The sequence below is a fragment of the Pundamilia nyererei genome, unplaced genomic scaffold (assembly GCF_000239375.1).
Source record: "Pundamilia nyererei isolate P.nyererei 1_Seehausen unplaced genomic scaffold, PunNye1.0 scaffold00136, whole genome shotgun sequence".
In the NCBI taxonomy this organism is placed as follows: domain Eukaryota; kingdom Metazoa; phylum Chordata; class Actinopteri; order Cichliformes; family Cichlidae; genus Pundamilia; species Pundamilia nyererei.
In genome coordinates this window covers 830,885-858,161 of record NW_005187537.1, presented here as the reverse complement: position 1 = coordinate 858,161, position 27,277 = coordinate 830,885, and the positions used below count along the sequence as shown (strand labels likewise).

Genomic DNA, 27,277 nt, shown 5'->3' with positions numbered 1-27,277 from the left:
TAAAATTCAAACATCTTTATATCAACTCCAGCAAAAATACAAAGTTCTTAACATAAAGATGTATCATTCTTGGGATTACCACAAATAAAGCAGGTATTTCTTTCTAATATACAAAATGAAAATCTTTAAATAGCAACTGTAAAGAATAAACATGTTCAAGTCTGGTATTTGGTGGGCTGTTTTACATTTGCTAAATCCATTAGCCTAAATGGAGTTCTTAAATAACAATAAAAACATGGTAGACCTGTTTTGCATTTACAGATGATTTATCCTCTTAAAGAAAATGATCATAATCATTATTATAATAATAAAACTGTGCTAAAATGGTATTTTTTCCTTTGACAATACACTAATGTAAGTTACTATGACGGAAGTAAACAAACGTCACATTATGAGAACATCTAACTGTCAGTGAAAATAAAACAAAGAAATGGAAAAAAAGAGACCATAAAAAGTAAAACTGCCAAACACCTGGATGCACAACTCAGAAAGGGACTAAAGCAACCCCAAATATTTTAGATCCAGCTTGCGAAACACGATTAATGCAACGGTCCGTTACCGTTTCATACATACTTACCAATAAATACACAAACTGTTCAGGCCTTTGTTTGGAGGAATTTTGACGAATAAGCTAGAATTCCCAAATCATCTCCCATAGTTTACAGCTTTTAGTTAACTGTCAAACGGGATTTAGGGGCATAAATATTAATGGGAGGTTTCATGGCTGCATTGTGAAACGGTCTAAGCATTAACAAGAATAACCACATGCAGAGGCAGGTAAAATACTCAAAAGTCACCAGAATGTGCAGGTAACACTGGGTGCAATTGTCAAAAGTGACCGTGGAGGTACATAGTGACGAAACCTCAAAAAACATAAAAAAAAAAAAAAAAAAAGCTACAAACTTTTGTCATGACACATATATAACACGCATGTCTCTTAACAATTCAGATTTCAACATCTAATACAACTATAATAAGAATAATTTTATGTTAATGCTGTGGGAAAATGGGCACAAAATAAATCTCAGGTGGAAGATGAGTACGAAAATCTGAACGCCTAAATCAACGTGAGAATTTGCAGATGAAGTGTGAGGCACATACTGTGCGGAACGGAAACAGTTTGCACACACTGTGTGTAGCAAATTAATGCTGACTGCCTCTCTGGGAACTGAAAGCTGTTACAAGCAGAGGACAGGAGATTTCACATTTAGCAACACATTCTATTACATTACACTTCATAAATAAGGCACCTGGTCACAGCAGTCACATTTTCACGCTGTTGTGATTTGAACACAGGCTGGAGATACAAACTGCCAACTTACATAGGAAGCTTAAACGCAGTGCATGCTATCATCTAAAACGATAATTATATACAAAAACAGCAAAGGGGAAAAAAAGGGAACAAAAGGACTGTGAACAAATTCTTATGCATCCCAGTTTGATGCTTGTTCTCCTAACTCTGAAAACATTTGTTAGGCTGTTGTCATCTCCAGCCGTGTCAAGAGCGCTGAAACATAAAGCCAAACGGCTACAACTGCCAGACATCACGCTGGACTGGTGTTCAGTCCTAAAAACAAACCGAAATCTGAACAATACGTCACATTTGCATTTTCACACTGACTGATAAACAAATTTCCAAATGTGTTTCTTCTTCACATTTACCTACTGCAAAAGGTATTCTCTGAAGAGTTTGGTGAGTACACAAAATAGAATGGGTTTGGTCCTTCGGAGTATATTCCAGATAAAAGATAATAAAGAGGCAAATCTTCTAAATAAAGATGATCTCTCTGTCTCAATCTTATTTTGAGAGTGATGTCCTTGTGCGCTTCGCTGGGGTGTCTGCAAGCTTCAGAGCCCTCTTGGTTGCCAGTTTTGTTGCACTGCGTGGACTTCTTTTTACCGGAGACTTTAAAGCTCCGCTTCTCGTCAGTGTAGGTTCATCAGTTTTCCTAACTGATCTGGGAGATGCATGCTGTGTTGTCGAGGACTTCGTGGCCCTCTTTGAAACATGACTGGGGCTCCCGCTCGGAGGGAGAGCAGCCTCCATTTTTCTCTGGGATCTTGTTAGCACCTGGTCAGGTGAGGTTGGCACCTTGACATCTGTGCTCTGCTGTGGGGTTTCAGCAGCATTCTCTGCATCTTTGATCTCAGTAGGTGTACTCTGTGACGACTCCCTCGACTGGATTTTTGCAGAACTTGCTTCAGTGTGCCTTTTGTTGTCCGCTTTGCCTTTAGGTGTGTCGACAGGGTTATGTTCGGCTATTTTAGGAGACCCAAGTCTCTGAGAACATCTCTTAGGCAACTCCTTTTTACTTGTATCTCTTGAAGCTCTACCACTGCTCTGAGCCCTCACAGCTTTATATTTTACAGTTTGCTTTGTTTTTTTGTTAGCCAATATTTTTCGCCTCTCCATTTTCGCCGATGACTCTTTCATTCGTTTGCTGACAGGTAATGCGGATTTTTGTGCCTTAAGAGACTGCTTCAGATTTGACTTGGAGGACGACTTTGTGGTGGCAAGTCTTTTAATCTTGCTGGTTTTTAATATTTTGGATGCCTTTTTCAGTCTACTAGTAGTTTGCTGAACCTGCATCTTCTCTCTAATATTAGAATATTTCCTCAGGATCCTTGCGCTAGCTGGATTCTTTGATTTTCCAGAGGATTTCTGGGATTCACTTATCTGAGCAGAAGCTTTGGCAGAGGAGTACTTTGTCAAATTCTGAGAACTACTGGAGAGATCTCCTCTCTCTTTCCCTTTGACTGCATTTGCTTCTTGCTCCAGTGCTCTAGCAATCAGCTTCTGACTCCTGGGGTTGCTCTTTACAGGAGAGGCAATGGCAAACTTTTTCAAATGCTTCTTTAAGCGCTCTGCCTGTACGCTTGGAAATACACCCTGAGACGTCCCTGCCGCACTTGACGAGTTGTGGAAGCACAGCTGACTTTCTGACGGAAGACGTGTGGTCACCTTCTTGACGATGACAAGAGATTTTGTTTCCGTTGATTCAAGGAACCAGCGACAAATGTTGGAGAGATTAAAACCTTTCATAAAAAGCATTTGGACTGGCGAGTATTTCTGATGCTCTGCAGATTTTGGTTTTCGTGCCCTGCGCTTACTTTTCCATATAGCTGCCTGCCGGTCTGCTTTGTTTTTGTATTTTGCTGCTGGCTGACCCTCCTTATCCATTTGCACCCAACCTTTTTGCATTTTATCATATTTAATATTCAGATTTGTAATTAGCTGTTGGCTTTCTTCTGCAGTCAAAGTCTCAAAGAATTTGTTAGTCGTTTGTTTTGGGGGCTCATGCCTAGGAGTAATGATAGGGCCGTGTGAACTGTGGGACACGGATGCAACAGACCCAGAGGGGGACCTCACCTGAGCTTTAGTTATTCTTTCTGGCATTATTCTGACAGGAGAAGCTACATCGTTTTGTCTTGGGGCTACAGTATAAGCACTAGTAGAGGGGACAGGGATCAGTCTTTGTGATCTTAGTGCTAATTTTTTGTTGTCCACTTGTGGCAACTGAGTAACAGACTGCAAGGCTATTTCACCCTTACTGGTCTCATCACTCCTTAATGGCATTCTTCTTTCTGTTACAGATGAATCATTATCTTCTACTGACCCGTCTTCTAAAGCTGCTACATTTGGCTGCACGGCAACATTGCTTGCTTCTGTGTTCTTTTGAAGAACCCGTTTACTTCTTAATGGCATAATCTGTGTTTGCAATTCGGCCTTTACGGGACTTGATACCTCACCGCTAAGTTGCACTTTCTTACTGTCATCTGCTACAACCTTGGCAGATCTTAGTTTCTGTCTGGCCTGCAGTCTTTGCTCTTCAACATTCGTCTCCATTTCTTCAGATGGAGTTTCTACTGGTTCAGTATTTTCAGTGTTTAATTCCACAGTTTCAGTTACTGTGTTTGGTTGAGACAGTTCAGAGGTTGGAGGATCACAGGACTCGTTTAGAGGAGATGCAGGAACAGCAAGTGGACATGGAAGAGGGAGGGAAAGAAGCTGCTCAGGGGGTGCTTCTGGAGATGAAATGGGAGTGGCAGGATTTGAAATAGAATTCGATACTGGAGTTTCAGGTGGCTTCTGGTTTGCAGATCTAAGCTGACGTTTGGGCTCAGGGTTTTGAGGATCATCGGTAGGCTGATCATCTTTTAGGACTTTCTTTTGTTTCTGGATTTGTTTAGGCTTTGAATTTGGGCTTGACTGTGTGTCAGGAGGGGGTTCTGTCACCTGCTCAATGACAGCAGTCTCAATTGAGTCTTTAGGTATGCGTGTGTCAGGTAACGGCTTTTTCATATTCTTTTCATTAGCGGTAGAGACAATAGTTACCTCAAAACTATTGTTGGATGTATTCTGACTCGATTTTGCTGCAGCTTTACAAGGTGATGTGGCGTTACCTGGTCTACGACGTAATTTCCTGTCAGAGGCAGATACGGGTCTTCCATTAACATGACCCACTATCACCACTTCTGTCTGCTTCAGCAGCTTTGATACTGGAGGTTTGCTACCTTTTTTCCTACGCCAAGGTGGCAACTCCTTCAAGAGTGTGTCAAGTGACTTTGAGGATACATCATAGTCACTATCATTATCATTTTCTATCTCTAAAGGCGTAACACTTTCAACTACTTCAGGTGTTTCGATTTCTGTCTCTTTCGTCATCATCTCCTCTACTGAAACTGTGGTATTAGCGCCATCTGTCCCTTCGCAGTTCTCATTGTGTATTCGTGTCTCTAGCTGAAGTTCCTGAGGTTGCTCATCTGGCATTATTTCCTTTTTACCTTCGTCAACTTTATTCAATGTGATGCTATTCTGCTGGGGAACGGGTTCACTACTGTGCAGTTCATCTGATGAAATCTGGGACTCTGGTTCTTCTATGGTATTTTTCTCTAATGGCTCAAGGGCTGTTTCTGCCACTGTTTCCTCTGTACTTTCATGCATTTCCTCTTGAGGCTCTGGGTCAGTTTCTTTTATTGCTTCATTTGTAGCGTGATCAACACTTTCGTCACTTCCTGTAGTCATCCCTACATCTGCAACTGCATCCTGTTCTACTTCTGTGTCTTTAACGGTTTCTTGGCTCTCTGTTGGGGTCCTTAATGGAGATGAAGGACTAGACTGTCCCTTGTTCTGACACTGATCTGTCTGACTAGTTTCAACTATAATATCTACTCTACTGGCTGCTACCTCTATGATATCCTCTGTGCCTGGTATCACACTATCATCTGTCTCCTGTGTAGGCATTTGTTGATTTATTTTCTCCGTGCATGATCCAACAAAAGGCATATCCACAGGTGGCACACCTTCAGGCTTTGAAAGTATTTGCTTTGGAGTGACCAATGGTGTGAGCTTTGGCATTGGATTAGGACAGTTACCCTTTCCAGCCAAAGTACGAACAGTTTTTAACTCCCAGATTTCATCTGGCCCCAACCACAAATGTCCTCTGGTGCTTTTTCTGGCATTTCGACGTGGTACCATGCTGTGCCGCGGCTCCTTAACACACTCTGTAATTGATTTGTCAATAAAAACAATGTCACAGTGGCCAAGATCAGGGTCAACTATTCCTTTAGATGGAGAGTCCTTGGTCCAATGATCAGAGGACGACCTGATGGTCTTCCTGGCCGTCCGCACAGAGTCTGAAGAACTGTTGACGGGAAACAGTTTTGCTGGTGTATCTTTGGGATGTCCAATAGTTACCCTCTGCCTAGCTTCATGTGTGTGGCTACCCTGATTATGTCTTTTTACAGAAGAGCTCAGTCTGGCAGTCTGAGTCTCTGTTCTGGTGGATAAATCAGAGTTCTGTCTCTCCTCCAAAGTGTCAGAGTGAGTAGAAACAGTGGGACTGAGCACACACAGCTTCTTACCAGCAGCATCATTAGAGGTCATAATTTTGATCTTAAGAGGTGCATGATCACCATGACGGTTCTCTGCCTCTACTGGATGAGCAATGGGGGTCACCAAAGCCTGGTTACTCCCTGACCCAGGGCTGCGAAGATCCGAAACAGTGCTAGGGGTTATAGACGATTTCAGCGGCACAGCATTTTCTGGAACATTTTTCATTGCACAACTGCCTGGGACTTCTGGCTTGGAAGTGACTTCACTGGGAAATCTTATCTCAGGGTGTGACTTCTCAGGAGTCACTGCACTGGATTTTGCAGTGGAACAAGAAGTTCCCTTGACACCAGAGGTACAGTTAGAGGCTTTATGTGTACTGGAGGATCCAAGTGCTTTGATCTCCGTCTGTAGAAAACCTATGGCATCTACTATCTGTCTCTGATGGTGGGGGCAGAGCTTGGCCATGAACTGTTCCAGAGTGGAGGTGGACTGCAGGTCTTTAGCCTTTGCGAGATGGCGGTCCGGAGACTCACTGGGAGGAAAAGAAGAAGGAAACATTAAATTCTCCATCAATCTTAGACAACACTGGTTCATTCTTTTGACTGATACGAGCTCTGCAGATAAGTGAGTTTTCATCTTTAGTAGTTAAAAAAACCTGGAAGCAGATTTACGTTTGTGTGAAATAATATACACGTTTATATATTTTTTATTCATATATATTTATTAGAAGAATAAGTGATACTTTTTAGAAGCAAATCATTTGTCCAGTGAACTTGACCAATTACAGCCATTATTTTTTTAGTTTTTTATATTTTACATTAAGAAAAAAAAAATCATACATGCACAAGACATTAAGTAATGGTAGCCCATTTGGTTAAACCATGTCGAAAACATATTAGTTATAATACCAACTACATTAGGGGCAAAAATCAAATATATCAGACTTGCAAGTTTATATGTCAAGTTTTGTTTTGTTTTAAATGACAAATGCTCAAGTCACCTTTCACAATATAAAACAAACCAATGAAAGAAAAATCAAACATAACTAAAGATATTAAAAAAAACACGTTACTCTAATACCAAAATTTTATTTATGCCAATGCAAATCAAAAAATTAATAATTGTGCCAAACGAGTATCGCTCTTTATTTCTAAGTTACATTTATGTAATAGATCTATTACAAAATCCCGATACCTTACTACATTAAGAGCCTTTAAATCATAACATTATGACAAAAATATATCCGCGACTATGAAAAGTTGTTTTCTTTGCTTAACAAAAAAAAAAAAAAAAGATCTTTCAGAAGCTGCACTTTGGGTCTTTAAACAAGAAAACATTGCATTCTGCATTCATGAGGTGATATGCTACAAAGCTATGCTGAGCAACAAAAAAAGACCAACAGTTTTGTGGGAGCAGCAGATTCTGCCAAGTAAAAGATCAACAAGTCAGAAATAAATGAAGTTGTGCTAAATTACATTTTGTCTGAAAATAAACTATAAATCATATTTACACACAACTTTAGCTAATACTACATTGCCAAGCAACACTGGACAACATTTTTTCATTTTGACATCACAAACATGAATTTTTCATGTCTTTTGTTCAAGTTGGAACAACTATTGCCACAGCAAGCTAAGGCTGCATAACAAATCAGGTTTGCTATGCCTGTCCTCTGTGTTAGAAGCTACATAAAAAGGAACAAAGTGAAATTTCATGGATCAAACCGGTTATTATATACTAGCAGTAAACTGCACTACAAGCATGAGCAAGACAACATAATGGTGACTTTGTTTTTTTAATGAATTTCAGCTTTATATCACAAAAGTTTATTGTATACTCTCTAAAATGAGGGTGTGAAGGCTGTAATGAATGTTCAGCAAGCAGAAAGACTATTAGGACGTTTCTGGGCTTATTCTTGAATCCCTGATATTCATTGTGTAGTGTAGTAGTCAAAGATGGAAAGCTGTACTGCAGGATTTTTGGCTCCAACCATGAAGCTATTTGTACAGCATGTCAAATATCTCAAAAGTAAATTTTAGAGCTTTAAAAATACATTTTAGAGATTAAATAAAAATAACTAACTAGAACCTGATGATTTTTTTGCTAAGCTCGTCAACTTCACATCCCTCCCTGCAAAGCCTAAGCAGTAAAGTGGAGTACCTGAATAACTACTGGTGAGAGTTTCATCCCTGAGGGTTTTTCCACTCAGTTTCTCTGATCATTGCTACAAAACCAAGTACTTTTTCTTCAAGTAGTCAATCTAACAAGCACAAGCAAATCAAATTACATACCAGCTCACAATATTTCACAAGCAGAAAATTGTGGATGAGTAAACTCATTCACAAAGTTTACACACTGTATACAATAGGAGGATAAATAATCTCAAAATTACGATCTGCTATACAAGGGCATTTATAACATCCTTAACCACTGACCAGATTTTTAACTGGTCAAGAAATATTTTAGGCTCAAAGAGAATCTACTTCTTACAGTGATTACTTGACATTAAACACACCAACACCCCATTGTTTGTATTCAATAAAACAACCCCAAAAGATAAACTTCACCATACAGAACAAAATCCCCAAATGACAAATATGATTTAGTCCAATCATGCAAAAATACACCCAGTGCCATTCATTTATATGCTATTGAAGTGACATAAAATGTACAAGATCTGTACATATTTGTATGGATAAGGATACTCCGCAATCAGCTGAAGAGTCTCAACATTTAAGCTTGTAGAGCGACTTCAGTCCTCACATGCAAAACTTTGCCCATAATAAATTAGTACAGTCTTGCTCCGCAGCTATCTCTTATAACAGTTAGATAAACCTTTTAAGATATATACACACAGGCTTATTATTATTTTAAGAAGCATTGAGTTTAATTAAAGCTGTTTACATTCTCAATTTAAGTGTTAACGTTACATTTTAATAAAAAAAAAGCTTAATAAATACTAAATCGACAATATAATAAAATTTGGAAGGTATCTAAGAAGAAGTAGGTTCTAACTCCATTTTAGCAACATAGTTCCTTCAACGCAGAGGAAATGTATCATGTCACGACCAGAATAAGTTCCCTAAACTGTTCCATACCCAAAAAAAAGTATAGACAGAAATATTTATATATAGTTTAACTTTTATACTTATATCAATATGATTACCACTCTGCTTTAAATCATTTGCCTTTACACAAAGAAATTTACAGTATAGTGTTGTGTGCATGAGATTGCTACATAAAACAGCTTTGAGAACAGTGATAGTGGTGATATCGGCTTTCCAGATGAGGTAGTCAACCACTGGATTTGCTACAACAGAATGTAAGGAGCAATCAATAAATGATCAATAAACCCAAAAGCGCTTTTATGACTTTAGTATATCAACTTAAATGCATTAGACAATAAAGTTTTATATTTCAGCAATGCCTGAGGATTGTCAGTGCAAAAATAATTTTATTACTGAAATCAAATCAGTGATTAGATTTAGTTGTATATGTACATCTGTAATTGAAGCAACTACTGTGTATTATGTTGTAAACCATGGTAAGCGATTCAGATGTATTACATGTTTGTTTTTTAAATCTGGGGTTAATATCCTTGAACCATAAAAACACTTATTAAATAATAGCTAAAGGTGGAGAATAAACAACAGAGGATTACTATATTATAATTATAGTTACAGTAGAGTTGTTACAGTGGTATAAATACAAATGTGCAAGGCCCTGAACTACATCTGTGTAGTGTAAGTTTCTGTAATATGACAGCAAATATGATTAAAACCCAGTAAATCTTTAAAAACAAAAAACAAACAAAGACTCATTACCAAACCTTGCTAGACCTGTATGGAAACCTGACAGAAATAATGGGTCATGAGCCCATAATGTTTAGCATCCTGAGCTGTAATCAATAATGCACAAGGAGGTGTCCTGATCAAACTAATGGGCAAGGCTGGGTCAAAAACCAGGCAAAAATTCAATGAAAATAGCAACATGAAAAAGGCATTCTGTAGAGGTTTTTAAATGCAGCCCTTTCCGCATGGTAACAGCACTTTAAGTATTTGTTATTTTTAATGAAATGGCATCATCGTGAATTTTAGTGAAGCAGCTAACAGCTGCTTCTACTGTCAACCCGCTACCCTACATAGTCAGTTTCAAGAAAGGAAAATTGCTGGTGGTTGTAGTTTTGTTGTTGTCCAAATATAAACACATTTTTGGTACACTATCATCTAATCAATTGAAAAAAAACAAAAAAAAAAACAAAAAACACACATCCCAGTATGTGTGCACTCATGTGCAAATGTACAATCTATTCACAGAAGCCATAACGGTAACAAGAAAAAAAGCCTAACCTACCATTTTACATTCAATTAATGAATACAGCCAATCAATGTATTTTTTCATTGAATTTTTGCCATGGCAACTTGAAAACAGGGTAAGCATGGACTGAGGTATGGTTGTAACCACATTAGCCAATCTGGATTGTTTACAACTGTTAACAAGTTACAGTTATGATCCTCACTATAGAATGACAGAAAAAAATATTATTTTATTATCTCTCATGGGTGTATGTGTATATTATAGGTATGCAGTATTTTTATGACAAAAGATAGCAGAAAGGTTTGTATCACATCTCACGATAGAATACCTGAAGGTTGAAGAAAGAGGAAAAAACCAACCAAAAAACCCCCCAAAACATTGAAAAAAAAAATCACATAGAAATGTAATGCTCTGCAGGCTTACACTAGCACTGAAATACTACAGATTACTGAAAATAAGGTTGTTAAGACGAGAGAAGGACACACACTCATCAGTATGACATCCTGAATGTTACCATTAAAAATGATTATTTGGGTATTCAATCCTTTTCTGTTACAGGTGATTTCTTCGGCAATGATTTAGCTGAGGTATGTAGCTGAGGTATAACTGTTTGTCTAGATGTGTGTGTAGTAATGCATTATTTTAAACATAACCTGAGTGTGTAGAAGGCAATGGAAACTATTGCCAACCATATGGCAGAGTAAAATGTACAGAACTAAGTAGAAGTAGTGGAAAAAAACCACTGTGCTTGTGAGGATGAGTGAAATTAGGATGTTTTAAAAGGCAGATAAAGTCCAGAATGACATTATGCTATATTCCATATCTTATACATTTATATACATAATAGGTTAGTATGCGGCCATACTTCCCGCTGTCTGTTTCCAACGATATCTGTAAACTTTAAGACTTTTAGTCATTCCATGCCTTAATTTACTTCATATGTTTTCACCCAAACTACAGGCTCTGCATACTTGGAACTATTTCATTTGATCATGACCAATATTAAGAGAGAACACTATGGGGCGCCACATCCTTGTACAAGCTTCAGTTTGGCTCTGTAAAGAACAGAGCAAGGAGTGAATTTTTAAAGCTTAATTTGAATCAATAACTAAAACTTAATTACCAGCATGCTATTGTATTTCAATAATTCTAAAATAAAAAGCATGCCCTCCAAGCCACAACATACACTACTGGGAGACACTTGTGTGTTTACGCCCTATGCAAACATTTTTAATGTAATAAGTGCTAAATTTAGTGATAAAAATTAAATAAGTTAATAATAAATAGAACTATTAGAGATGCAATAAAGACGGGTATTGCCACGGTCTGGCAAACACAATGATTAAAAAGGACACCGCAGTTAGTATGTTATGGATGCGTCACTCGTTTGATAAGAAGCTGCCGTCACGAAAATCAGTCCCATTCTCTTCAGAAGCACTCTCTTTTTTGTCATAAAGACTGTGCTGGGAATTTTGGAGATCCTTTTGTTTGGGGGACAGTGAAACGCTGGGTTCTTCCACCTGGCTTATCAGCTTCATTTTCTTTTTCGGAGGATTTTTTAAGGTCCCCAGACGTTCTTTAACTTTGTATTCCAGGGTGCTGTGCGGGATGCCATAAATCGATTGTGCTTTAGAAACACTCATTTTCCCACCCATCACCACCACAATGGCCTCTTCTAGCAGGTCTGTGTTGTACTGTCGATATCGCCCTCGTTTCTTCCTAGGCTGCTTGTTACTTAGGTCTGACTCTGAATCCATTGGATAGTTCCCCCCCAAAGCTTGGCAGTCAGAGGTAAAACTCCAGTATTCCTTCTCCGAACCTGAGCTATTTAAACCTCTGTTGCTGCTGGTGGTGGTTTTCTGGATCTGCCTGGGTAGAATGGAACAAAGCTTCTTTCCCAGGCCATTCTCATAAAGTGAACTTGAATAGTCAGTGGACACGGAGTCCCATGACGAATCTATTCCTGTAGCCAAAACTCGGACCTGGGGAATCTTTAGGTCAAAGGACGGTGAATGAGACAGAGAAAGGCTTTGGTCTCTGCAGGCCTGCTGGAGGTTTCCTTTCTCACAGGCAAGTGACTTTGTCAAAAGTCCAGCAGCTTCCAACAACCTTGGTATATCTTTAAGGTGCTCACTAGCTTCATTTCTGGTTTTGAGCTTCAGCAGGGCTCCCAAATGAGTTTTGGAATTCCAGGAACCAGAAGCATTTCTGAAAACGTCATTGGGGCTGCAGCTTTGGTTATGGCTGAGGGGTGACTCTGGGTCGCTTTCCAGATCGGGTTCCTCTTTGATGCGCAGTGAGTATGCAAGAGACGAAGAAGGCTTATAACAGGTGGAGTGGCCGAAATTCTCCCTCCTCCTCCCATCCTGTAGGCTCCTCATAAACAGCCCGACATGCCCGTCCGCTCTCAAGGATCGCCTGATTGGATGGAAGGAAATTGGGTGTAAGCAGAGCTTGCACAGTGCCCTTTTCTCTTTACTAAGGGAGGATGGGGTGGGGAGGGGAGGATGTTGGCCACTCCTTTATTATATGACCTTGCTTTGGTAACATCACTCGAACAACTTTGTGAATGTGTGTATGGCTTTTGAAAAACAAAAACAAAAAACAAAAAACAAAACCCCAAAAAAGACTCAAGTTAAACTTTTTTTTTTTTTTTAAATATGCTTGATGTAATAGCTGTTGTTTTTTTATTTTTTCATAAAACATAATGGAAAAAAGAAAAAAGAAAGGGCAAAGAAACAATGAAAATAAAAAACAAAGAAGATGCATTTAGTAAAATACACTGAAGACTTGGCATTTCTGTGGCTCAAAAAGCTTGCCCAGGAGAATGGACTATTTGTAACTGCAGTAAGGGAGTCTGATGTAGATGTAGATGTAGATGCAGGGCGCAAGATCTATGACATACAAAGTAACTAATGCACCAAAAACTCTTGACAGTTTATGCGTGACGTTACCACTGAACAAGCACAGCAATAAAAGAGTAAGCCAGCAAAGGGTTCTTGCAATCTATCAAACTCAAGCTCTAAGTTGCAAAAAACAAAACAACTGCAAATTATTCTTAATTATTCAATTAATCAAGTTATATTGTCCCCCCCCAAAAAGAAATCAGTTGCAGAGCTCTCAGCAGTTTCCAGAGCCTGACACTACTGGGGTGCAAAAACAAAACAAAAAGAGGGGGGTGGGGTCCTTTGATTTGGAGTTTCACAATTTGTACATCTTAAATGGAAGATAGAGTAAGCCACATCCAAGAATATGTATCAAGTTCATGTACAATATTAAAACAACTCATGTTATAGGTGCTTGGGCAATGCCATAGATAATTATTAAATATTTAAATTACTGATCAATCATTCTCATTTTACTTGACAGAAAGAATTAAGTCCCTGAAATTCTTCTTTAGTTCATCAGTGGGACTTTCCCCTATAAATACTGTTTAGTATAACCTATAACATTCAGTCCGCATTATCTTTTATTCTGAAAAAAATAAATAAAAACAAACAAAAAACCCCAAAACAGTTTCATGTGGGTTTATGCATTATGCAATCTGCTGCAGTGGTTTATCGCTGTATATAGACGCAAGAATATCAGCAATGCTTCGAGTCATGTAGTAAACTACATTTACCATAAGGCCTGCCTGTATCTTGCCAGAAATTAATTAAAGAGAACCAAGAAAAGTCAAGCTAGTAATTTACTTCTAAACCGCATTTACTCACTACGTAACAAACTGCTGCTGATAAAAAGGACCCGTCTTAGTACCGCAGAAAAGAGAGAAAGAAACTGTTCTTACCCCTTCAGCATGGTTGTGGCCGGAGAAAGACAGGGACTATTGGCAGGCAGGCTGCTGCTATAGCTTTTCTTTTTGATAGATAAATCAAGAACTCCATCTAATTTTAAAAAAGGAAAGAAAAGAAATGTAGATTCAATGTTAAGTTCTGACTACAATCCAGCCAGTGCACCAGCTCAGTACTTAATAAACTACTCTGTGGTAGATGTGTTTCACACTACCTTGCTCACTGGGCTCAGCCACAGACTTCTTGATGGTGAGGTCCAGAGGTGCATCCTGATCAGCCATTAGAAGCTTGCTTAGGACGGGGTTCTGGTTGTGTGCTGGCCCAGTCAGTGTGGCAGCAGGGCTTGTAGCAGGAGGAACTCCTGAGAGCAAAGGTGGGGTTGACAGGCTTTGGTCAGAGTGAGGCTGGGAATCCGAGCAACTGACCTGAGGGGAGCTGGTTTTTGAGGTATATTCAGCAGCAAACTGTCTGATCATTTTCTGAAGAATCTCTCGAGCCACTACTGGAATTTGTGGGTCTGAGAAATTTGGCACATCTAGGAAGAAAAACAGAGATAAATACTTTTCAGTCAGCATTCCTTTAATAAGTCATCAGTCATGATTAATGAACATGCAACAAACATCCAAACTATGTTCGAAGGATACTGTAACAGTAAGGAAAAAACTCTTATTTATAGCCTTGAAATAAAAAATAAAATAAATAAATAATAATAATAATTTTTTTTTTTTAAAAACAGACGTTATAAACTAAGAGCAGAAGCAGTGTGAGTGAACACGCACGCACGCACGCACACGCACGCACGCACGCACACACAGAGAAAAGCCTATTAAGGGATGGATAACGTGCACCACTGTGTTTACAGGCAGGTTCCCTGTGTTATGCTTTTGGTGTAATAACAATGAAAAACACTGATTTACCCACTCAGAACTAAACCTCTGAGACTCACCTTTTCTGCAGAGGACTGCATTGAGAAATTCCTCAGCCTGTTTCTCTAGTCTGCTGATTGTGATTTGATCTTTATCCAGTAGAGGTTTCGATGTATCTTCCAGCCCCTTGTTGTTTAAGTCAATTAAGTGTTCCTGTCAAATTGGAAAACTGTTAAATTGGTGACCTTCAGGCATTCAACAGGATTCGTATAAAGACATTTTTATCCTTCAGATGAGCGTTTACATCAAATTAATTAGCCCAACAACTGTAGGGAAACATGATGGATTACAGATGTGACTAAAACTAAACAAGCCATAGCAGACTACTAACGTTTATCCATCATCTAAGCCAGCGTTTGAAAGAATAAAGGCAACAGATTTAAGTCTGCATTTAGGTTTCCGAACTATGAAAATCTGGAAATCAAAACGTAAAAGGAAGAAAGAAAGAAAACAGAACTCTTACTTTGACTTTGTCTCTTCTCAGACAGCAAAAGGGACAGTTTTCATCAAATGACCAATCAGACACTGCTACAGGCTCAAAGTCTGCAGGAAAGAAATATCAATAAAAAAAACAATGACAATCAACACAACATGACAAAAATCATGGTTATTTCACTTTTCTAACCAACTAAGCAATATAATCTTACCAAGTCAACATTGAACAATATTTGTTTAAAATCCCCCCCACCCTCCATTTTTTTATATAAATATCTGCAGCGAATAACACTGGTTTGGAGTCTTAAGCTTAGCAACCATAATCACAACCATAATTTAACAAAAAAAATATACTAAAAAAAACCTCTAAATTATACACACAGGTAAAAGACAACAAAAGACAACAAAACCTCAGAGGGTTTGATTTAAGGCTAAATAGCAAGTGCAAGGAGGGACAACATGCAACAATGTACAGTCACAGGTTGGGTAACAAACTACAAAAAACTGGGCATGTGCAAACAGCTCAGTCACAACTGCCACTGGTGTTTGTCTCTCCTACTCAACTAAGTAGATGAAAACAGGGGAGTGACTGTGGCAGGAAAGTAATGCCATGACGTTGTTGTTGTTTTTTTTCCTTTTTCAAAGAAAGAACAATGCCAAAAAGGGAAATTAAATTTGCAATTAAAAAAGTGTCAGATGCTTAGGTTGAGCTTACATATGTGTATTAAATACAATCCAAAAAAAACTATTATCTGAAACTGTCAAAAAACGAATACTTACCCAGTGGGAAAAACAAATAATACAGTATTTGGGTTCTGCTCTACCAATGCAATCTAATTTTAAACAAAAATAACTTACATACCTACCGGTACATATAAAATATATAGCATTCTGTTTTGCCTGTTGGTATTATTATCAACATTCAGTGATCATTTTCTTTATCCATGAGTAAAGTGCTTCATTAGAAATAGTTCTTTTCAAACCTACAATGTTCCATTTTCATGTTTAAATCTCACATTCATTTGTGCACAACCCAAAAACAAAGCTCTAAACAGAACCGCATGAATAAAATGAAGTAGTGGGCCATAATGAATATGTGCTGATTTGCTTTAGAGAGACTGACAAAAATCAGGAACTCATTTAATCAGTTCAGTTGAATTTTAAGCAGCAACTGCTACTGCACAATGTCTACTCACTACACAACCCAAATAATGCTTATTATTGTCTCACTAACGTCATACACTGTAGGGCACTGGAGACTTTTACACTGGCTACATGCCATCCAAAACACATACTTTGTAAAGACATAAGCCATTTTTTTTCCCTGCAGGCAATGACAGTGTCTCGTTTTTAGTGAATGTGTACCAGATGGTACAATGCAGTAGCACTGTCATAATAAGAAGACAACAGTTTACACTGAAACCACAAAACTGTTGTTCATACACTTGCATGATTGTGGTCAATAAAGACACTTACCCTTAAATGATTTCAGGTCCTCTACCAGCGCTGAACCCAAAAGACCTTCGAGAATGCTCTCAAAACCTGAAGAAACACATGAAGTTCAATAAATATATTTGTTATCAGCAGTAATAACAGGACGTGTGTACAACTTCACCCACAGTAAAGAGTTTGTGCTGAAGTCAAAAACATAGGAAGTTCAAAATGAGTCTTAAAACGATGCAAAAAGGTAAGGTTACCTAAAAATAATAACAACATCAACAACAACAACAATAATAATAACATAATAATAATAATAATAATAATAATAATAATGATAAAGTTTGAACCCATTTAATTAATTTATGAGCCAATGTTGATTTTATTTGTAGCTAATGCTGATACAATTGTGATTTTGTTGTTTTTTTCTTTGTTTTGGATTTTTTGTCAGTCTCTGTTTGTGTCAAAAATTAAAAATGAAATTTAAAAAAAGAAAACTATATTGCGATAAAATAGACAAATATTAGCAATTGCCATTGACTGATGTTATTTTATGTGAAAGTAGTGTACTGGCACTCAGCAAGCAAAATTTCACATATGAATACAATGGATAAATCAAATTAACAAATGAAGTGTGTCCTAATGAGATGTTATGTTTCTGCCGAATAATAAATGCCTTGATTTTGCTTCTCTTTTCTTTTTCAACTTGACAACTGCTCCGTTTTACTCTCTTCTAACACACATCCTCTTGCCTTGCAGGTTTTTACTTCATCAGTAAATACAAGCCCTCCATCCTGTTGCCAAGCAACTAAGGCACCTACAGAGTTGAGAATGACTGTATGGTGTTAACATCAAAAAGAAACAGCCAGTAACAAGATTGCTAAGTAATTCTGTCAAAGTACCCTATAGATTGATGGAGATGATGAATTCAAATAAAAACTAATCTTCAGTCCTCTAAATGACTGTTTACAGTTCAGGGACTCGGTGGGATACAGCTATACATGTTGCAAAGACCGTTTCTGAGATCTAATGTGTTATGCTACATAAATCATAAGAGAGCACCAACACAATATGAAATGTCTTCTTACTGCTGCAGGGTCAGATTAACCAATCCAAAACCACTACATGCATTAAATCAACCACTAAAGAGGTCACACAGAACATCTGTCAGCTGAACTGGATTTTGAATGAGAGTGCACCATTCCAAATGTGCCAGCCACTTTAAGGCCAAAAGTACTGACTCAAACCACTGTGACAAAAACATACATCACATAACACATGGCCACAAAAACATAAATCGGTACCACTGACAGCCTAAAAATTATTGTGCCTGCATGAAATGAGCATCAATCAAGTTAAATCAGCCAAATTGATTAAACTGATCTGACAACACATCATAGAAAAAGCATACTAACACTTCATCTTCACACATGAGCAGAGAAATTGGTGATAAAATTATCAGCCCTTACCATCCACTCTCTTCCAAATCTCACAGTGAATTGAATAAAAGCTGTCATCTGTTAAAATGCCTTACACTGCTTCCCTGCAAATAACCCACCCACTTTTCAGCAGAGCCAAACATAAAGAGAGGGGAGGATGAAGTAGTGAAGCAAAGCGTTGCCTATAGCTGCAGCATGATTCTGTTTCTGGGTTAGTGCACAGGACTTCAGCTGAAGCTATCCAATCGTATTTCTGAAATATTTCAGAGGCACGAGGAGAAAAGTAGGTCATCCACTTTCGTTTGACAGTGCAGCATGATGACATCAAACTACTTTTTAGGAATACCGTTTAGGGCATTTAAAAATGTGTCACACTCTAAACTATGACTTTGGGGCAATTTTATAGTGTTATAGTAGCAAAGCAAACCAGTACAGTAGCTGGTGAAAACACACCCACCCGCAAGCTTCTTTAAAACCAAACCATTTTGGGACTGGCAAGGCAACGTGAGAAGAGCAGGGATAAAATATTGATAAGAGTGCAGAATTGTCATACAAGCCCTAAAAAATAAATGAGCTTGTAAACATTTTAAAAAAATTGGCTCCAGTTAAAATGCCTAATAAGCATCAGGAAAACACCAACAAGCCAATCTCTTGTGTGGCCACAGTTAAACTTACCAACATGCAAAAAAAACGAAACAAAAAACCCCCAGAAACTTTATCGTAACCTGCACTTAACTAGTTTGCATTAATGTGAAGGATTTGCTGCATGTGCATTTCCCATCTGAAGGGACATCCACCAATGCAATAACACCAGACAGCCAAAGCCCTTATTTATTTGTGCAATCTTCTGTCTCCCCCCCCCCTTTTTTTTTTTTTATTACTGTAAATACATACTGCAGCTTGCCTCAAATAACTAGCTGAGTGAAGGCACCACTTAATTGATTAGATATGCTGCAATGAAAAATGAAATGAGAACAGCAATTTTTAGAATAAAATAAGACTTTGGTTTCTTGACTCTAACATTAAAGACATTGAAAATAGAATAAAAGAAAATTGCACTAAGAAATTAAAACCGTGTAACTATTACCATTATAATGCACATTAAATAGATGTTAAATAGCTGATGTATTAATGTGTAAAAACAAAGCTGTCAATTGCAACCATGCTTTATGGAGTGGTTTAATGAGCTTTATTAAGACGTTCAGTTCAACGCAGCTGTTCCCACATTACTCCAATAACTGGGAATCATTATTAAGACATTTCTTTTTTTAATTGCAGTGAAGTGTATTTCAGATTTTTTTTTAAATAAAGTAAGAATCTTTAACCTGAGCTATGATTATGCATATGCACCTGAAAAACCTTCCATTTACAATGGGGCACCTCTGTAAGTGATTGGCTTTCAAAGACTTTCCATGCAGGAAACCCACAGAAACAAAAAAAAGATATTTCACCTAGCCAATATTACCCACAGAGGTTTACCATGAAACTCTGTAGGTATTTTCGTGGAGCTTATGCAGGCTGACGGTGAGCAGCAACTCTGTTCAATCTGCTTTAGCCTTCTTCTGACCTACATCTGTAGCCAATCAGGGACCAAAAGATTTGGAGTGTGTGACACCATGTCCTTCCCAAAGCATTTAGAAAAAGAAATCCCACAGATTTAGGATCAACTTAACCCTACTAAATCCTAACTTTAACCTGCGGTGTACTTTACTGATGCATGATTTGAAAAAAAGAAAAGAAAAAAGAAAAGAGGAGTCCTTCCTGCATACCTCAGGCAATTTCCTTTAAGGGGCCTATGCACAAAAGCAGTGAGCAAACCCCTTGTTATTTTTGCACCACACTGTAAGTGCACAACACCACGCATGCTCATAACAATGTAGTTAATTCAGTAATGTAATATACATTAACCTGACGCAAATCTATGAGTCACTTAATACTCAAAAATTCTAGCTTATTATAAACATGTGACCCAAACACAAGTGCATTATGAGAGCATTAAGCATATGCGAGTGCATTAAGCACAAACCACTGCTGCCTAAACCCCTCTGTACTATAAGGCAAAGGGAAAGTGACAGCAGGAAGCTACTACACACAGAACGAGGCTCCATACGTAACTAAACTGTGTATTTGTAGTGAAATCTTGTTTTGTATAATAACCCTAATGTTGTATAGTTCAAGTTAATCTTACAATACTAACATATCTCATGTGAGCTGCTGGTTAAAGATGTTTCAATTTTAATCTTTCAAGAAATACTGTATTTTGATCGATTACGCGACACTGTACAACAGTACAGAACCATTGCTTCCAGTTAGCTACAAAAAATGTGTTAGAGCCTCAAAATCAGAGTTTAATTCTATTTAGAGTGCTTCTTTAAAGGAAATCCCAACTCAAGATGTTCTACACATTATCTCAGAAGGGGTGTCTCCAAACTCATAGAAGAGGTTCAAATTGTTATGAAGCCAACATAAACCTTGCAAAAGCCATCATTTTTGGCCACAACCTCAGACTACTGATTCACTTTCCAAGAGACATAATCATTCAGGCCCCACACATTTCACTACATCCCCAATTGTATGATAAGGAAAATTCAAGAAACTAATCAGTAGGTGATCATGTTAAAAACAACTTCCTCTATCTAACAAGAACAGCCCATGCAGGTAATATGAATGAAATACTATCAGGAAACAAATGCCCTTTATTGTGTACACTGCAGTGACCTAATATCTCTGGGAGAACAAACAACTGCAATCTTTAAACGTGACGCACTAAGCACTGGTGCAGTTGAAAACCTCCATATGCAGCTAATTGGTCTGCAGAAAACAGCCTATCACGATATAATGAAACACTTGCTATTTGATGAGTTCATGCAGACCACACTTCAGCAGAATTATTGGGATAATACTAAAAGTCTTATCTATCCTTCGTGACTTAAACTTAATCAGCTGCATTACTGATAAATGCTTCAGCTATTATCATTTCATAGAAATAATGTGCTGTTCCTTGATTTTCTTTGGTGTAACCGCTATTAGGCCTGCTATTATAGCTGCAAGACGTTATCTGTAACATGTCTACTACCAGTACATTTATCAGTAATACAGTTGATGAAGATGACATTTTTTTAGTTGGAATTTATATTTTAAGTGGGAAACATCAGTTTTACTAACAGAAAAAGTTTGGGAATACTACATGATCAAAAACTGACTGTCAATCTTTCATCTTTGAACAACTCATATTTTGAGATTACAAGAATCCTCAGATTGATGCTCATGAGAACATAATTTTGCATATGATGATCTGAAACCCAAGTCTGCCCACTACACAGAGGCCGAGCTTTTAATCTAACAAAATCAATGTCACCAAAATATGATTCTGTTCATCTGGACGTAGCGTTTTCAGTGGGAGAAACTTTTCTTCACTCACCCAAGTGACTTCTTCAGTATCAGCTGACTGCAGGTTTCCCCAATCTTATAAACAGTATTTGCGCTGGGAGGTCAGTTCCCTCATTATAATTATTTATGATGAAGGAACTGACCTCACAGCCCATTGTTCCTTCAGTGGTGCTAGTTTCAGTCATTATGCAAATGTGCTGTTTATAAGACTGGGGAAACCTGCAGTCAGTGGAGACTGAAGAAGTCACTTGGATGAGAGACGAAACATTTCTCCCACTGAAAACGCTACGTCCAGATGAACAGAATCAACTTTTGGGGGGATTTACTTACCTGGATGATTGAGCATGCATCAGAATCAAAGTCATTTAGCCTCACTTTGCAACCCACAAAAAAAGCAGCTCGCTGTAGGTCAACAGATAAGCTTAAAAGTTACAAGGGCATGAGTAAAAGCAGCGTTTGAAACCTGACTTGGCCACTATGGATTTTGTTCATAACAAGCAATATGCTGTAGCTGGATCAGGCAATGAGTTGGCAGCTTTGGACAACTACAGCAAGGGAAATAAAAAAAAATACTATGAATACTTAATATGATATGATGCAAACTGACATTCAAATGGTGTAATGCTGCACAAAGCATGACTTTGAATAACAAATATGAGATGCACAAATGCCCGAGCACACAGGCAAGCCCACACTCAAAAGGCAGTCACAGAGGCTGTTGGTCATGTCTTGCAAAATGCTACGAAAAATCAGCCAGTTCTTTTTGCAAATTAGGAAGATTTAGGCCAACAGAGTGGGCATGCTAGAGCAGAAAACAGGCCATACCCAAGTTGCACTATAAACAAGACAATATGCCTGATGTCAATATTGATTTGTTTGTTATTTGTTTGAGCAAATCTTTCAACCCACTCACCCAAGTGTCAAAGGCAAACATGAATAACTAACATTCCAGGCATTTTTGAATGTTAGCTGGTGTGGTTGAAGTCCAATTTTCTCCAAATCCAGACAGAACACGCATTTTCAGCCACACAGTTTGCATCTGGAGGCTGATGGACCCATGAACACATATATAGGCAAACATACTGACAATTGTTGCCGCTGTTCTATGGGACAATTGTGCTTGTCTCTGCCCTGCAGTTTTAGTCCTCACATTAAATACACAAAGACAAAATGTCCATTTCAGCAACAGCAGGGTGGTGGCGTGCAGCTCTCTCCACCAAAAAGTCAAACAAAAGTATGTCCTTGTTGTCTTGGACAGAATATGCCATTCTACAGCTAGCAGACTGATGCTGTTGTCATGCACTTGCAGCTTTACTTATAGCCTAAACACAAGGGACATTTGTCAATCATAAAGGAGGGACTGAATAACCAAACAGTCCTGGCTTTGCAGCTAGTCAGAAAGCTACTATTCTCTCTCCAATTTCTTAGCAATGACTAAAACGGCACTCACCTAGCACTGCAGCTGGAATAAGTTTATTCATTCCACATATTATACATTTTAGTGTTATAACCAATAGTTCATGTTAAGGTTTAGCATTTAAAACAGACAGCATCATATGCCTAAAACAGCTAAGCCTTTACAGGTTTTGCTGGTCTGTGATAATAGCTTTTCTTCTCTTCCTAATAATGTAATCAGAATTTAACCAACTGCTAAATAAGCCAACAGCAGAGAATATATGACAATCCAAACTCTAGAATTCCTAAATAACAGGAAAACTTAAAACATTAGCTTTTATGCACACACACACACTACTGTGCATGGGTTGCTTAGTCATTATACGTCTCAGCATGATCTATACATAGCAGCCACATAACAAGAAATTAATTTAATGTGACATTTTGAGAACATGAGAAGTAGGGTCCTGAGATTTAAAATAGTCTGTGTATTCTATGTCAAGTCTTTGTTTTCAAATCTGTTTACAATTGTGCCAAAAAGGGAGCTCACAACCTACAGTAATATCTAAGTATGAGTTATAGTATAGTTCTATCCAGCCAAAAACAGCCCGTGCTGTATTCTTGTCAGAATATGCGTAAAACATTTCTAATGTGTCTTTACATGAAGTAAGAAAAAAAAAAAATACATGTTGATTTGACGATAACAACCGGGTTCACTGAGCAACTCAGTGATTCTCATCTGATCAATCTGTGACAGTGAAATGTCCACACTGGCTGTTGCTATGTTACCGAGTCACATGGATTTAAATGGACTCAAATGGACTCTCCTTCTTTTACTTCAAGCCACTCGGTCAAACAGTGTAAAACTACTAATACAAACACCGGCCACCTATCATTATGTGTGGGAAACAATAATTAGATGGTGATGTAGAAAAGGAGGAACCAGGTAACTTCATATTGCCCACAGAGGACTTTAGAAACGGACACCACAGTTAACCCCTGTGCACACCAATCATTTGTCATTTGTACAGAAACTGAAGCATTTTGTTTGGTTGATCTACTCTGGATGTATTTGCACCGTGCTAGGTACATGCCTTGTGCAGCTTTTCAAGTTGCGTCTGTTCTTACAGGCTATTTTATCACTAAGAATGTAGCGTTTATCTGTTTTGTGTGCATTACAAAAAAACCTAGCAAGTATAAAGCCATGAAACTTGATAGAGAGGTTTAAAATGGCTCATTCAGCACCCCTACAGTTTAAATGTAAAGTTTAAATGTACCTGTATGACAAGGATCAGGGTGAAATCCCAGGCTAAGTGAGTTTGTGAAATATTTTGTGTGTGATTGTTTTCTTGTTTGTTTGAGCACAAACACCGTGTTTGGCTGCAGGATATTAGTGACAGGTAACACACTGCACACAGACTAGTGAGGATATGTAGCTGAACTCATGTGCATAGTTTATATACTTCAACTAAGCCGTGGTTGTCTCAACTCCTAACTGAATTAAGGTGCTATGCTTCCATGTTTATCTTAAAGGGGTATAATGTTTACCATGTTCACTACTGCACGGAAAAATCAGGGGTCCCACCCTCCACCCCGGGACGATACACACAACGCAATGGACGCGAAACCTAGAGCCAACAACTGCTTTTGTAATTACCTGTTTTAACGTCAAATGTTGGAGAAGTTTATATCGTCGAAAAGGGAAACAGATTCTGCATTGGGGTCTCCGCCACTTCCTCCATTCACTAATGCGAATCCTCGAGTAGCAATTTGAGAAGCAAGTAGGCTAAATGTTGACTGAAAACATCACCTCAAGGGTATATGTCGCCCTCCCCCATCCAACATACAGTATCAACAACAACGGGAAGACGTATTTTAGAAAACGACTGCTTTTGGCCGACACACAGAGACACTCCCTTTAAGCAGGGCGCCCTTTAAACAAACTAACGTAACGCCACTACATACCTAAAGTCTGCAGTCGACGCATTATGGACGATAAAAACACCAATTGGACCCAACAAGTAATGCAACATTGTCGCAAACTGCGACATTTAACTAACGAGTCCTGCTGGCTGCCGTGTGAAGGAAACAGTTGAGGACAAAAAGTCGCTGGGAGAAGCCCCGAGTGAGTGCGGTAATAGATGGTTATTTACACCGATAAAGGTCAAACAGAAGTGAAATTCAAGCCGTGCAATTGTGTGCCGTGCAACAAGCATTATCCTTACCTACACATTGAATGAGTTTGTGTGGCCACGAGTCAAGTTCCTTCCGAATGCTGTATCTGTCGATTGTGCATTGCTGCCTTTTACACAGGCTCGCCATTTTCTATAAGTCTTCCTTCTGGCGGCAGCACTACGGAAGCAGGAAGGGCTGCGTGAACGCGCACGCACCCTGCGTCAAAGGCGAAATCGCTCTCAGTATGCAAAACTGATAGTCTGATTAAATCAGTCTGTTAATCAGTAACTAACTAAATAAATGCAATTAAGTAATCTATAATATTTGTATTACCCATGTAATGACTTTTTAAAATAGTTTCTATTTTAAAGCGTGCTTTTCCTTGATAGACTACATTTTACATTTTAATTTAAATGCTGCTATTTCTATTTTTATTTTTTTTATTTAGCGCTTAAGGCTCAGTAACTATACTAGAATCATGAATTACTTACAAGGCAAAAGGGTGTCAGGTTTAGTAAGCAAGAATGTAAGTAATTGACAAAAAGTTACATTGACATTGAAGCCAACCACCTTTATCAGTTTTTAAGTTTTCCTCTCTCCACCAGAGTCTAACTTAGCTATATTAGAGAAAAATAGCTTCATGGCAATAGTTCATGATTAGCTACAAAATTTCTTATATTGATCATTCTCAAAGAAGGAATCCTAATGACAGCTGTCAGGTTACAAATAAAGAGCATTGCCAGGTGAAATACTGTAGCATTTTTCTGTTGTATTTTATTTTCTATATAGTTTTGTTTTAATTATTTTTTTTATCACTGTTCTCTCGACGTCATTTAATACCATCTTTGACTGGAGTACAGGGCGCTTATAGGGATCATTTTGTGAGGAAGAAGAGTTCATTTATATGAACATGCTCAGAGTCTGAAGCAGAAAGTCTGGGTTTACAAAGAAAGTTGAGAACCATCATTGTGATAGCCCTTATATCTGACTAACGTTCATGATTTTGTCAAGCCACCTAATGCAAAGAAAGCCAAAGTGTGTATAACTGCCTTTACAGTACATGTAAGTACATCCCTGAGGTCTTACAGTTAGGTAAATACAAGTTTAACTTGAACAAAAACACATGGCATTTTAAACTATAGCATTATTTATGTAAACCAAAATGAAATTTGGCTTACATAAATAAGGTATTACATAAATAGGTATTCTGTTTTCTGTGTTCTTGTAGTAGTTCCGGATCTAGCAGCAGATTACAATCAGGTATCAAAACATTTATGCATTTTTTTGCAACCCCTTATTGAATACAATTTGCTTTGGAATTACAGCTGAGCTTTGTTGGTAATGTTAGTAGGATGCAGCTGTACATACAGTGGGATGCAAGTGTTTGGGCAACCTTCTTAATAGTTTTCCTGTATAAATCGTTGGTTGTTACAATAAAAAAAATGTCAGTTAAATATATCATATAGGAGGCACACACAGCGATATTTGAGATGTGAAATGAAGTTTATTGGATTTACAGAAAATGTGCAATAATTGTTTAAACAAAATCAGGCAGGTGCATAAATTTGGGCACTGTTGACATTTTGTTGATTCCAAAACCTTTAGAACTAATTATTGGAACTCAAATTGGCTTGGTAAGCTCAGTGACCCCTGACCTACATACACAGGTGAATCCAATAATGAGAAAGAGTATCTAGGGGGGTCAATTGTAAGTTTCCCTCCTCTTTTAATTTTCTCTGAAGAATAGCAACATGGGGGTCTCAAAACAACTCTCAAATGACCTGAAGACAAAGATTGTTCACCATCATGGTTCAGGGGAAGGATACAGAAAGCTGTCTCAGAGATTTAAGCTGTCTGTTTCCACAGTTAAGAAACACATTGAGAAAATGGAAGACCACAGGCTCAGTTCGAGTTAAGGCTCGAAGTGGCAGACCAAGAAAAATCTCGGATAGACGGAAGCGACGAATGGTGGGGAACAGTCAGAGTCAACCAGCACCAAAGACCTACAACATCATCTTGCAGCAGATGGAGTCACAGTGCATCGTTCAACCATTCGGCGCACTTTACACAAGGAGATGCTGTATGTGAGAGTGATGCAGAGGAAGCCTTTTCTCCGCCCTCAGCACAAACAGAGTA

At 38.2% G+C, this 27,277-nt stretch overlaps 1 protein-coding gene across 3 annotated transcripts; it reads right to left on the bottom strand.

The window, feature by feature from the left end:
- LOC102193986 (ligand-dependent corepressor) lies at window positions 1–25,309 on the bottom strand. 3 transcript variants are annotated; one of them, XM_005743846.1, is made up of 7 exons: window positions 25,192–25,309; window positions 16,782–16,847; window positions 15,334–15,413; window positions 14,891–15,023; window positions 14,159–14,479; window positions 13,941–14,037; window positions 1–6,368 (listed from the first exon to the last, which is right to left on the bottom strand). In XM_005743846.1, the coding sequence occupies exons 1-7, from the start codon at window positions 25,286–25,288 to the stop codon at window positions 1,799–1,801; spliced, it is 5,364 nt and encodes a 1,787-aa protein (XP_005743903.1). In that variant the 5' UTR covers window positions 25,289–25,309; the 3' UTR covers window positions 1–1,798. The 3 variants fall into 3 exon arrangements, with proteins under 3 accessions (XP_005743903.1, XP_005743904.1, XP_005743905.1); XM_005743847.1 differs by having other exon boundaries at window positions 25,196–25,252; XM_005743848.1 differs by lacking the exon at window positions 1–6,368 and adding an exon at window positions 7,111–12,571.
- Between the last annotated feature and the right edge of the window lie 1,968 nt (window positions 25,310–27,277).